The sequence below is a fragment of the Pelophylax lessonae genome, assembly GCF_965119305.1.
Source record: "Pelophylax lessonae genome assembly, chromosome: 7".
Classification (NCBI taxonomy): Eukaryota; Metazoa; Chordata; class Amphibia; order Anura; family Ranidae; genus Pelophylax; species Pelophylax lessonae.
In genome coordinates, this window is record NC_138774.1 from 23,054,834 (window position 1) to 23,069,883 (window position 15,050).

Below are 15,050 nucleotides of genomic sequence, written 5' to 3' on the forward strand. Positions count from 1 at the left end.
GGGAGGTGACTATGTGATTCATGGACAGATCGGATGTCCAGCTATGCTGAACAGTCCGATCTGTCACTCCCTGTCACTATGGAGATCCGCCCGCTGTGTTTACACACAGCGGGCGGATCTCCAGACTCGATCCCCGACGATCGGGTAAGAGCAGCGGCGAACGCCGCTGCTCCTCCCCTGGCCCGACTCCCGCTGTGAATGAAAACAGCGGGAGCGAGCCTCCGGCGGCGCGCAAGCGCCGCCCAGAAGGGGAGGAGTCCAGTCACGTTAATACTACGTGACTGGACGGGAACGAGCCACTCTGCCGCAGTACTATTACCGTGAGCGGTAGTAGAGTGGTTAATTGACCGTGTAGAACACAGGTGTCAAACACAAGGCCCGTGGGCCGAATGTGGCCCTCCAGGCCATTTCATGTGGCCCTCACACCTCTCCTGCAGCTACCCCCTCATCTCTGTCCCTACCTTGTCTCAGCAGTCGGCAGCAGAGAGGAGGACAGAACTCCTCATACAGATTCTTTACCTCTCTGTTCAGCTGCAGCACCATCTCATCTCTGCCTCCCCTGGTCTCAGCAAACTCCAGCCCCTCCCCTGGTCCTCCTCCAGACCCTGCACTTTCTGCTTCCCAGCTTCTTCCGGGAAGAAGCACCAGGTAAAGAGGGTGCACTGTGATATAAGGGAAGGTGGGGGACTTTTCACTTCTGATAGCGGGAGGCTTTTTACATCTAATGTAAGGGGGAGTTTGGTGCTCTGGACATCTAGTTTTACAGCTACAGCCGGCCCTTTGAGGACAACCATAATGCTAGTGTGGCCCTCGATTAAATTGGGTTTGACACCCCTGGTGTAGAAGAAGATACATGACACTCTTTCTGCATAGAGTTTATTGTATAAACACAGGCTTTGGAAAACATGAGAGCAAAACCTGAAAAAACAGAATAAAACATAAAGTGCAACAAAAAGTCATAAACTTCATCCCTCTCTATTCTTCCAAATAACGATTGTATCGCACAGCTTGTGTAACGCAGGAAAGCGCGTTCCTATAGCCTAGTAAAGTAGTGTAGTTACCTCCTATATCCTAGTAAAGTAGTGTAGTTACTTCCTATAGCCTAGTAAAGTAGTGTAGTTACCAATATTAGTGTTGTAACTAGTTACATTACTTTGTTACCAAAAAAGTAATGTAGTTACTGTAATCCGTTATTTTGTAACTCGTTACCCCAACACTGATTGTAGCCAACTGTGGGAGCCAGAATTATTGTTGGTCAGTAGGGGATCAAATATTTACTTTTCTCACTAAACTACAACTCAATTTACAACATTTTTATTATGTTTTTTCTGGACTTTTAGTTGTCTTTCTAAGCCACAGTGCTGCCCAGTGGCAAACATTACCTGTAATGTTCTCAGAGGCACGCTAAAGGGATTGTGCAATGGCTTTGTCTAGCTTTGCTTCATTATAGTCAGGCTTGCAAAATATAAATATTTATATCTATAAATATATATTTTTAAGGTAGATGAGAACTATTGAATATTATTCTATCACATTTTTCTTACAATCTCTTTTAGATTAAATAAGACTATGTAAAGTGTGGTCCTTTTCAAACAATTCATTTAATTTGTATGCAACCAAGCTTTAAGCAGGCTAATTACACAGCTCAGTGGTCATTATAGAAGTGACTTTTCCCTTATCTTACAGCTCAGTGCCAGGTTTTAGGTTTCAATTACACAAAGGAAGCTTCGAAGCAAGCAGCATCTTTCTTTCCCAAGCTCCTCCTTGTTAGTATCACTTACATGCCCTGTCCCAACTTTTTTGAGACGTGTTGCTGCCATCATTTTCAAAATGACCTTATTTTTTTCCCTAACATGATACATTTTCTAAGTTTAAACCTTTGATATGTTCTCTATTTTCTATTGTGAATAAAATATGGATTTATGAGATTTTCAAATCATTGCTTTCTACTTTTATGTGGATTTTACACAGCGTCCCAACTTGTTTGGAATTGGAGCTGTATAATATTTCTGTGGGACTTTATTAAGGACCTTATATTTAGTGAAATTTGAGCCCTGCTCAGAATATAAATTTGCAGATTTAGTGGAACACTGTCTTGTTGAAAGGGACTATGTTTCCAGGGGCAGAGAGCCTGAGTGGCCTAAGTTGGGCAACTGAGCAAATGTAGACTATGCAAGACTCTGTCAACCATTTTAACACAAAGGAACCCTTGAAATAGCTTTCCAGTCTTAGGGAACCCCTGCAAAAAATTACAATATTATCAAATAATATATATAATTTATAATATTATAATATAATCAGTTTGGGGGGTAACTAGTTACAAAGTAACGGATTACAGTAACTACATTACTTTTTTTTGGTAACTAAGTAAAGTAACTAGTTACAATACTAATATTGGTAACTACACTACTTTACTAGGCTATAGGAGGTAACTACACTACTTTACTAGGCTATAGGAACGCGCTTTCCTGTGTTACCCAAGCCGTGCGATACAATCGTTATTTCGAAGAATAGAGAGGGATGAAGTTTATGACTTTTTGTTGCACTTTATGTTTTATTCTGTTTTTTCAGGTTTTGTTCTCATGTTTCCCAAAGCCTGTGTTTATACAATAAACTCTATGCAGAAAGAATGTCATGTATCTTCTTCTACACGGTCAATTAAGAAAGAGGAAAGTAAAGTAATAAGTAGTGAAGTTACTTTTCAAATGCAGTAACTAGTAAAGTAATCTCGTTACAATTTACAGAAGTAACTAGTAACTAGTTACATTTTTTGAGTAACTACCCCAACACTGAATATAATATAATATAATATAATATTATAATATAATTTATAATATTATAAAATAAAATAAGCTCATCATTAGCGTGATGGTCAGAGGGAAGAATGCTCCTTACACTTGTGGCCATTGAGAAGAATTGCCGCTTTATAGATAGCTAAAAAGATAATTGGTGTCAGTGGGAACTTATCTGAGACGCAGAAATTGCTCATTGCTCAAGGAAACACGGCAGGACAAGAGGTGGGCAGAAGGAGCAGTTGTCCTGGGCGCAGTGAAGCAAGTAAAGGGCCAAAAAAATGGAGACAGGGTGGTACACACATTCTACAACATGTATTATTAGTGTGTTGGGGGCACAATTCTGGATCCTTACCCTGGGCGCTGTACAACCCTATACCCTTACTGCAAGGAAACCATAGCAACCTTCGGAGGAACCCTGGTTAAGAAACCTGAGACAGCCTGAAGTTAGCCAAAGATTAGCCAGGAGGCTGAAGGTTTATTTTGTGTCCATGTATACACAGCAATCATAGTTACATAGTAGGTAAGGTTGAATAAAGACAATAGTCCATCTAGTTCAACCTGTGTAGCCAGGGCCGCTGATTGGGGGGGACCACCAACCCTCTTGTAGGGGGCCCAAGCTCACAGGGGGGCCCACACAGAGAGGGGGATTAGTGATGGACAACAAATACAGAAATCTTCCTCCAGCACCTGAATCTGATCTGTCCCTCTCCCTGCTATCAGCTTTTATCTGCTGAGAAAGAGACAGTTGTCCCTCACTAATCCCCCTCCCTTGTGTGGGCCCCCCTCCCAGCACTTATCTCTGCTCAGGAGTTTATTTGTAAATTGTAACTTTGTTTCTCTCTCTGATCACTGAGCTCCAACTGCCCAGCCTGTATATTTTTCTCATCTCATCTTCTTTTTTATTTAACATAGTTTTTTTTTGTAGATTTAGCAGGAATTATGCGAGTTATGTTATATTTGTGTCTGATAATAGGGATTTTGTTGTAATTTTAGCTAAATATATCTTTAATATTTTCTTGGGGGGGCCCTGCCAGGTAGTCTGTATGGGGCCCCGCGATTTCTAACAGCAGCCCTGTGTGTAGCTGTACGTGTGTCAGTGTCAATAATTATTTCACATATCCCTGTATGTTGTGTTCTTTAAGATGCACGTCCAAGAGTTTTTTAAAAATATCAATACTCCCCACTGACACCACCAATTGTTGAAGAGAGTTCCACATCCTAATCGCCCTGACTGTGAAAAACCCCATACGCAGCTTAAGGTTAAACCGCTTCTCCTCCAATCTCATTGTGTGGTCTTGTGTCCTCTAACACTCATTGAGACTAAATCTTGTTTTCCCACGCTGGGATCACAATTGAGATGTTTGTAAATTGCTATCAGTATTTGTAAATCGCTTTCATATATCAATCCCATAACCCCCCAACAGCTACATCTTTTTCCCACCACATGGATTAATATTCTATGGCACCAAATGAAACATTCTAATCATTGCCGTCACCAACAAATATTGTAAAAGGCCCTTTGTAAAGGAAACAACTGGGTTTTACAAAGAAGCGATACGCGCTGACCCATTACGCGGAAGCCTTTGTGCGTGACATACAAAAAATAACCGTATTAAACACAGCCGCATTACCATATTAATGAAATATTTCTCATATTTGTAGAAGAGATCAAAGTCTGATTAATTAAAAGACCATGATGAATCACATCAAACCTTGAGATGGAAGCGCTTACAAAAGCTCTGAGCTTGAGCGCAATTTAAAAAAAATAAGGTAAAACAAACGGCTGCAGGTCTAGATCCGGGCACCCGATGCCGATTCAAGGATAGGGTTGGGGGGGGGGGGGGGTAATAGATGAAGGGACGTATAATAAATATGGAGATCGTGGAAAGAAGTGATAATAAACAGGTGTGAGTGGCGGTGAATCTGCATAGCGTAATGAAATGTGAACGCGCGCTTTGAAGACGGTGTAATATACAAACTCTGCGGAATGTTTGCTCTCCTTGTCTTACCTTTATTCATATCAATAAGCTGCTTCTTCTTCTGCATTCGTTCTATCTTCTCACGTTCGGCTTTTTCCTTTGCTATCTTGGCCCTTTTCATCTTCTCTTCCATTTCTCGCCTCTTGTTGTTCTCTTTGACTGCCTCCTGCAAAATAAGGGAGGGATACCCATTACCTTCTAATGATAGGATCATAAAGGTAGACTTATCTGAAGGAACACTATCTATTACCAGTTGTGCTTTTATATATATATATATATATATATATATATATATATATATATATATATATATATATACTGTATATTTGAGTAACAGTTATGAGCTTGCTTGAAATCTCTTCCAGCCTATCAATTATTATTTTTAAATTACCTCGATTAATGACAATAATCTGATCAACCAAATTGAAAGTGGAGCACAAACAGTTTGTTGTTGGCAAATGTGTAATTGTAAATATTAATTGTTTTGTATTATACTCTAAATTTGTATTGAAAATAAGGAATAAGAAATATAAAATAATATACAGTATCTCACAAAAGTGAGTACACCCCTCACATTTTCATAAAATGTAATTCTATCTTTTCATGTGACAACACTGAAGAAATGACACTTTGCTACAATGTAAAGTAGTGAGTGTACAGCTTGTATAACAGTGTAAATTTGCTGTCCCCTCAAAATAACTCAACACACAGCCATTAATGTCTAAACCACTGGCAAAAAAGTGAGTACACCCCTAAGTTAAAAAATGTTCAAATTGGGCCCAAAGTGTGAATATTTTGTGTTGCCACCATTATTTTCCAGCACTGCCCTAACCCTCTTGGGCATGGAGTTCACCAGAGCTTCACAGGTTGCCACTGGAGTCCTCTTCCACTCCTCCATGATGACATCACAGAGCTGGTGGATGTTGGAGACCTTGCGCCCCTCCACCTTCTGTTTGAGGATGCCCCACAGATGCTCAATAGGGTTTAGGTCTGGAGACATGCTTGGCCAGTCCATCACCTTTACCCTCAGCTTCTTTAGCAAGGCAGTGATCATCTTGGAGGTGTGTTTGGGGTCGTTCTGTTGGAATACTGCCCTGAGGCCCAGTCTCCAAGGGAAGGGGATCATGCTCTGCTTCAGTATGTCACAGTACATGTTGGCATTCATGGTTCCCTCAATGAACTGTAGCTCCCCAGTGCCGGAAGCCCCAGACCATGACATTCCCACCACCATGCTTGACTGTTGGCAAGACACACTTGTCTTTGGATTCCCCACCTGGTTGCCCCCACACACAATTGACACCATCTGAACCAAATAAGTTTATTTTGGTCTCATCAGACCACAGGACATGGTTTCAGTAATCCATGTCCTTAGTCTGCTTGTCTTCAGAAAACTGTTTGCGGGCTTTCTTGTGCATCATCTTTAGAAGAGGCTTCCTTTTGGGATGACAGCCATGCAGACCAATTTTATGCAGTTTGCATATGGTCTGAGCACTGACAGGCTGACTCCCCACCCCTTCAACCTCTGCAGCAATGCTGGCAGCACTCATACGTCTATTTCCCAAAGACAATCTCTGGATATGATGCTGAGCATGTGCGTTTTAGTCGACCATGGCAAGGCCTGTTCTGAGTGGAACCTGTCCTGTTAAACTGCTGTATGGTCTTGACCACCGTGCTGCAGCTCAGTTTCATGGTCTTGGCAATTCTCTTATAGCCTAGGTCAGTGATAGCGAACCTTGGCACCCCAGATGTTTTGGAACTACATTTTCCATGATGCTCATGCACTCTGCAGTGTAGATGAGCATCATGGGAAATGTAGTTCCAAAACATCTGGGGTGCCAAGGTTCGCCATCACTGGCCTAGGTCATCTTTATGTAGAGCAACAATTCTTTTTTTCAGATCTTCAGCGAGTTCTTTGCCATGAGGTACCATGTTGAACTTCTAGTGATCAGTATGAGAGAGTGAGACCACCAACATAACACCAAATTTAACACACATGCTGCCCATTCATACCTGAGACCTTGTAACACTAACGAGTCACATGAAACTGGGGAGGGAAAGTGGCTACTTGGGCCCAATTTGGAACTTTTGACTTAGGGGTGTACTCACTTTTGTTGCCAGCGGTTGAAGCATTAATGGCTGTGTGTTGAGTTATTTTGAGGGGACAGCAAATTTACACTGTTATACAAGCTGTACACTCACTACTTTACATTGTAGCAAAGAGTCATTTCATCAGTGTTGTCACATGAAAAGATAGAATAAAATATTGATGAAAATGTGAGGGGTGTACTCACTTTTGGGAGATACTCTATATATATATATATATATATATATACTATATATATATATATATATATATATATATATATATATATATATATATATATATATATATATATATATACTGTATATATATATATATATATATATATATATATATATATATATATATATATAATAAAATATTGACAAAAATGTGAGGGGTGTACTCACTTTTGTGACATACTCTATATATATATATATATATATATATATATACTGTATATATATATAATAAAATATTGACAAAAATGTGAGGGGTGTACTCACTTTTGTGAGATACTCTATATATATACTGTATATATATATATATATATATATATATATATATATATATACCGTATTTTCCGGTGTATAAGACGACTGGGCATATAAGACGACCCCCCTAATTTTCATCTACCAGTAATACTTATACTTAGGTTACCTTGGAGATATTATACTCGGCGTATAAGACGACCCCCCATTTGTGGGGGATTTTTTTGAGGTTCAAAAGTAGTCTTATACGCCAGAAAATACAGTATATATATATATATTTATCAATATCAAAGGGGGTTAATTGTAACTTCTCCCTGGTGTCACTGCCAAACTGGGCTATTAGATGACATGATATGAGGCCAGGCCTACATATCCCCCAGGAACTTGGCTCAATCACCATTTTTACTAAGTCTTTTTATTATTCATTGATCATAAAAAGTGCCTTCTACACCAATTCCTGGTGGGCGTCAACATGACCTGGTTGGTGTCCACCAGGAGTGGAACCTCAGGGATAGGCACGGCTTTCCTTCTTGACTGCTCCAATTCTACTGACCGTCCAAATGATACAGAATTCAGGTCTCTAGGTTTTTTTCCTAAAAATAGCCGTTTTATTACTGGAATAAAAAGAAGATCTGGTTGAGGGGAACCGTGCCTAATACATGTCGTCTTAAGTCTCTTTGAAGTTACAGAGCCGATGCGGCTCTCTCCAGTATTTTTTTTAATGAGTTTTACATACTGTGACTTTTCCTACCTGCGAGCGAGGTTTCCTTTCCTCGCCTGCTTGGCTGTTTCTTGTCCTAGATTGCTGTGGGATTTGGGAACGATTGCCCCCTGTGGGCTCTTAATGCGCCTCTGAGTGCTGGCTCCGCTCACTCACTGGCGATAATTACAATTTATAATGTACTGCTCAGTACAGACTATTACATCGAGTCATAGTGTGACCAGACCCAGCTGCAAAGAACAGCAGAACTGAGCAAAGCAAAAGCATAAAGTGAACATAAAGAGGATAGCATGTACAGTATACAAGACTATAATACACAAACTGTAATACAGAGTGTGGAGCGTCCTCGCTCAACCTTTTTACCACGGAGGAACTCTCCAAATAACTTCCAGGTCTCAGAGAAACAGACCGAAACAAATTATTTGCTCCCTTTTTATAAAATCCATAGACAACTGTAATTAATTACAATTATTTGCTCTCGTTTTATAAAATCCATAGGCAACTGTGATTATAAATACAAAATTTTAGGTTGCAAAAAAAAATACAAAAAAAATAACTAAAAATAATAACGTTCTTTTGTATTTAGAATTTATGGAAGAGCCCTGGGGCCGTCATAAAAAAATTTAAAAGATTTCTGAGTTTGAATTTTTTTTTTTTTTTTACAGAATTCTGAGGTTGAAAGTCAGAATTCTGAGATTAAAAGTCAGAATTCTAACTTTGCAAGACAGAACTCTGAGATTACAAGTTTGGACCATGCTAAAATTTATTAAACACAATTCTGAGATTAAAAGTCAGAATTCTAACTTTGCAAGACAGAACTCTGAGATTACAAGTTTGGACCATGCTAAAATTTATTAAACACAATTCTGAGATTAAAAGTCAGAATTCTGACTTTGAAACTCAGAATTCTGAGATTAAAAGTCAGAATTCTGACTTTTAAAGTCAGAATTTTGAGTTTAAAAGTCAGAATTCTGAGATTAAAAGTCAGAATTCTGACTTTGAAAGTCAGAATTCTGAGATTAAAAGTCAGAATTCTGAGTTTAAAAGTCAGAATTCTGAGATTAAAAGTCAGAATTCTGACTTTTAATCTCAGAATTCTGACTTTTAATCTCAGAATTCTGACTTTTAATCTCAGAATTCTGACTTTCAAACTCAGAATTCTGTAAAAAAAAAAAAAATTTCAAACTCAGAAATCTTTTACATTTTTTTTATGATGGCCCCAGGGCTCTTCCATAAGAATTGAATAGGTAGACTTTGGGTTACTCATTTTTTTAATTTTTTTTTTTATTTTATTTATTGTATTTTCTATAAAAAGTGCACCACATTTTGAAAAAAGAGTCACCACCAAAAAAAAAAAAAAAAAAAAAAGGTCACACTCTCTAATATTTTGTTGGCTTTGATTACGGCACGCATTCACTGTGGCATTGTTTCGATAAGCTTCTGCAATGTCACAAGATGTATTTCCGTCCAGTGTTGTATTCATTTTTCACCAAGATCTTGTACTGATGATGGGAGAGTCAGAGCACTGCACAAAGCCTTCTCCGGCACATCCCAAAGATTCTCAATGGGGGTAAGATCTGGACTCTGTGGTGAAAATGATGTCTCATGCTATTCCAAAAACAGTATCTCTCGCGCTCAAATGGTATTCGGGAAGGTGAGGGAGTGATCTGAATGGTCTTCTTTGCACAAAAATAGCGGTCTTTCCTCAGGACCAAGGGTATCCAATAACACTGAAAAGCAACAACAAGAGAGGGGCGCACCAACCTTGGGCATTACCACTAAAAAAGTTTATTAAAATCCAAATAGGTAGCATACATTATACTCACAAATGTAAGATTTGAACAAGCATGTAGGGAATAGGGACCAATTGTCTCCAGGACACTTCTATACTGCTGGATGGCGTGATGGCGTCCATAATGACCTGGCTGACGCGTTTCGAGGGAGAACCATCTTACTCCGAGCCAAAATTGCCACTGACCCACCATTAATTCCCAGAATGTTATATAGCCGGTCTGCACAAGCATGTAGGGAATAGGGACCAATTGTCTCCAGGACACTTCTATACTGCTGGATGGCGTGATGGCATCCATAATGACCTGGCTGACGCGTTTCAAGGGAGAACCATCTTACTCCGAGCCAAAATTGCCACTGACCCACCATCAATTCCCAGAATGTTACATAGCTGGTCTGCACAAGCATTTAGTGAATAGGGATCAATCGTCTCCAGGACACTTCTATACTGCTGGATGGCGTGATGGGGTCCATAATGACCTGGCTGATGCGTTTTCGAGGGAGAACCCTCTTCCTCAAAGGCAAAATTGCCACTGACCCACCATCAATTCCCATAATGTTATATAGCCGGTCTGCACAATCATGTAGGGAATAGGGATCAATCATCTCCAGGACACTTCTATACTGCTGGATGGCGTGATGGGGTCCATAATGACCTGGCTGACGCGTTTCTAGGGAGAACCCTCTTCCTCAGAGCCAAAATTGCCACTGACCCACCATCAATTCCCAGAATGTTATATAGTCGGTCTGCACAAGCATGTAGGGAATAGGGACCAATCGTCTCCAGGACACTTCTATAGTGCTGGATGGCGTGATGGGGTCCATAATGACCTGGCTGATGCGTTGTGGAGGAGAACCATCTTCCTCAGAGCCAAAATTGCCACTGACCCACCATCAATTCCCAGAATGTTATATAGCCGGTCTGCACAAGCATGTAGGGAATAGGGACCAATCGTCTCCATGACACTTCTATACTGCTGGATGGCGTGATGGGGTCCATAATGACCTGGCTGACACGTTTTCGAGGGAGAACCCTCTTCCTCAAAGGCAAAATTGCCACTGACCCACCATCAATTCCCATAATGTTATATAGCCGGTCTGCACAATCATGTAGGGAATAGGGATCAATCGTCTCCAGGACACTTCTATACTGCTGGATGGCGTGATGGGGTCCATAATGACCTGGCTGACGCGTTTCTAGGGAGAACCCTCTTCCTCAGAGCCAAAATTGCCACTGACCCACCATCAATTCCCAGAATGTTATATAGTCGGTCTGCACAAGCATGTAGGGAATAGGGACCAATCGTCTCCAGGACACTTCTATAGTGCTGGATGGCGTGATGGGGTCCATAATGACCTGGCTGATGCGTTGTGGAGGAGAACCCTCTTCCTCAGAGCCAAAATTGCCACTGACCCACCATCAATTCCCAGAATGTTATATAGTCGGTCTGCACAAGCATGTAGGGAATAGGGACCAATTGTCTCCAGGACACTTCTATACTGCTGGATGGCGTGATGGCATCCATAATGACCTGGCTGACGCGTTTCAAGGGAGAACCATCTTACTCCGAGCCAAAATTGCCACTGACCCACCATCAATTCCCAGAATGTTACATAGCTGGTCTGCACAAGCATTTAGTGAATAGGGATCAATCGTCTCCAGGACACTTCTATACTGCTGGATGGCGTGATGGGGTCCATAATGACCTGGCTGATGCGTTTTGGAGGAGAACCATCTTTCTCAGAGCCAAAATTGCCACTGACCCACCATCAATTCCCAGAATGTTATATAGCCGGTCTGCACAAGCATGTAGGGAATAGGGACCAATCGTCTCCATGACACTTCTATACTGCTGGATGGCGTGATGGGGTCCATAATGACCTGGCTGACACGTTTTCGAGGGAGAACCCTCTTCCTCAAAGGCAAAATTGCCACTGACCCACCATCAATTCCCATAATGTTATATAGCCGGTCTGCACAATCATGTAGGGAATAGGGATCAATCGTCTCCAGGACACTTCTATACTGCTGGATGGCGTGATGGGGTCCATAATGACCTGGCTGACGCGTTTCTAGGGAGAACCCTCTTCCTCAGAGCCAAAATTGCCACTGACCCACCATCAATTCCCAGAATGTTATATAGTCGGTCTGCACAAGCATGTAGGGAATAGGGACCAATCGTCTCCAGGACACTTCTATAGTGCTGGATGGCGTGATGGGGTCCATAATGACCTGGCTGATGCGTTGTGGAGGAGAACCATCTTCCTCAGAGCCAAAATTGCCACTGACCCACCATCAATTCCCAGAATGTTATATAGCCGGTCTGCACAAGCATGTAGGGAATAGGGACCAATCGTCTCCATGACACTTCTATACTGCTGGATGGCGTGATGGGGTCCATAATGACCTGGCTGACACGTTTTCGAGGGAGAACCCTCTTCCTCAAAGGCAAAATTGCCACTGACCCACCATCAATTCCCATAATGTTATATAGCCGGTCTGCACAAGCATGTAGGGAATAGGGATCAATCGTCTCCAGGAAACTTCTATACTGCTGGATGGCGTGATGGGGTCCATAATGACCTGGCTGATGCGTTTCTAGGGAGAACCCTCTTCCTCAGAGCCAAAATTGCCACTGACCCACCATCAATTCCCAGAATGTTATATAGTCGGTCTGCACAAGCATGTAGGGAATAGGGACCAATCGTCTCCAGGACACTTCTATAGTGCTGGATGGTGTGATGGGGTCCATAATGACCTGACTGACGCGTTTTGGAGGAGAACCCTCTTCCTCAGAGCCAAAATTGCCACTGACCCACCATCAATTCCCAGAATGTTATATAGCCGGTCTGCACAAGCATGTAGGGAATAGGGACCAATCGTCTCCAGGACACTTCTATACTGCTGGATGGTGTCCATAATGACCTGGCTGATGCGTTTTGGAGGAGAACCATCTTCCACAGAGCCAAAATTGCCACTGACCCATCATCAATTCACAGAATGTTATATAGCCGGTCTGAACCGCCCACATCAAGCCGCCCCGCCCCACAAAGAGCAAAGGTCAGGACTGTGTGTCAACAAATTGGGGTATGTGGATATTGCATACTGGGGTACACATACCCCAATTTGTTGACACACATTCCTGACCTTTGCTCCTTGTGGGGCGGGGTGGGGTTATGTGGGCGGTGCAGACCGGCTATATCCATAAAACGAAGGATAAATCCAACCTCTCTTAGCCATTGGAGATACTAACTCTTTACACGGGAGAGATGTTCTAACTGCAGAAAACACTGCTTGAACTGCACTATAAGGGACTCCTCCTATATCTGATTACTAGTGGACGCTGATAACGAAGTACAGGTATGGGAGAGAGGGGTGCTCAACCCCAGGATTCTGGTCAAGACTGAATGTGCAACAAAGTGTTGGCCCCGTACAGACTACCCGGCAGGGCCCCCTCAAGAAAATATTAAAGATATTTTTTTTTCCAAAATAATGATACTTTTAGCTAAAATTACAACAAAATCAGACACAAATATAACATAACTCACATAATTCCTGCTAAATCTAAAAAAAAAAAAACTATGTTAAATAAAAAAGAAGATGAGATGAGAAAAATATACAGGCTGGGCAGTTGGAGCTCAGTGATCAGAGAGACAGAGAGAGAGAAACAAAGTTACAAATAAACTCCTGAGCAGAGATAAGTGCTGGGAGGGGGCCCCACACAGGGAGGGGGATTAGTGAGGGACGACTGTCTCTTTCTCAACAGATAAAAGCTGATAGCAGAGAGAGGGACAGATCAGATTCAGGTGCTGGAGGAAGATTTCTGTATTTGTTGTCCATCACTAATCCCCCTCTCTGTGTGGGCCCCCCTGTGTGCTCGGGCCCCCTACAAGAGGGCTGGTGCCCCCCCCCCCCTATCAGCGGTCCTGGGGGGGCACAACCTGAATATGCATTTCTAAAGCTGGTCTAAAGCTTGATCAGGTCTTAGTTGCCTCGTTATATTTAGAAATGCATGTTCAGGGTGTGCCCCCCCCAACCCTTTGATTGTCAGACCGGCTATATAACATTCTGGGAATTGATGGTGGGTCAGTGGCAATTTTGGCTCTAAGGAAGAGGGTTCTCCTCCAAAACGCGTCAGCAAGGTCATTGTGGCTGCCATTACGCCATCCAGCAGTATAGAAGTGTCCTGAAGACGATTGGTCCCTATTCCCTACATGCTTGTATATATCTTTATATCTTACATTTGTGAGTATAATGTATGCTATAAACTTTTTAAGTGGTAATGCACAAGGTTGGTGCGCCCTTCTCTCGTTGTTTGTGATGTCTCATCCTCCCTGAACCACTCTTTCACAATCTGAGCCCGATGAATCCTGGCATTGTCATCTTGGAATATGCCCGTGCCATCAGGGAAGAAAAAAATCCATTGATGGAATAACCTGGTCATTTCCATGTATTCAGGTAGTCAGCTGACCTCATTCTTTGGGCTCCAATAGGATAGTTACTGCATGCTTAGTTTAGTTAGTTGCTTTTTTTTTTTTTATTTTTTTGCTTAATTAATTCCAGGTGGTGGCTTTTTTTTTTTGGTCAGGCAGTGTATATATATATATTTTTTTTAATATAAAGACAGACACATACAGTATATATACACAGTATATATATATATATATATATATATATATATATATATATGTGTATATATATATATATATATATATATATATATATATATATATATATATATATATATATATATATATATATATATATATATATGTATATATATATATATATATGTGTATATATATATATATATATATATATATATATATATAAATAAATATAAATATTATATAATATACATATATATATATATATATATAGATATATATAGATATAGATATATATAAATATTATATTATATATATATATATATATATACAAACACATTATTATTTTTATTTATTTATTTTTACTTTGAGTTTAACTTTTAACTTTTTTTTTTCTCTTGCAGTTCCAGTTCGATCTGGGATGAGCCCGTCTTCCTGCAATGTTAAATGGAAAGCATTGTGCTGGAGGTGAGTGCTGCTCCTGTGTTTTACGTTATCATTTATTTATTTCCCCTGCAGTCCGCTATTGTATTCCTGAATTTTCTGTGTGCTCAGAGACCAATTAGCTGGCTGGAGGGACATGCA

At 40.9% G+C, this 15,050-nt stretch overlaps 1 protein-coding gene across 1 annotated transcript in view; it reads right to left on the reverse strand.

Moving 5' to 3' along the window:
- The window catches only part of DIAPH2 (diaphanous related formin 2), a 1,824,032-nt gene that overhangs the window by 341,044 nt on the left and 1,467,938 nt on the right, over positions 1-15,050 (reverse strand). The window contains exon 26 of the mRNA XM_082263377.1: positions 4,805-4,940. Coding sequence (XP_082119503.1) covers positions 4,805-4,940 — 136 coding nt within the window. The remainder of the gene's footprint in view (positions 1-4,804; positions 4,941-15,050) is intronic.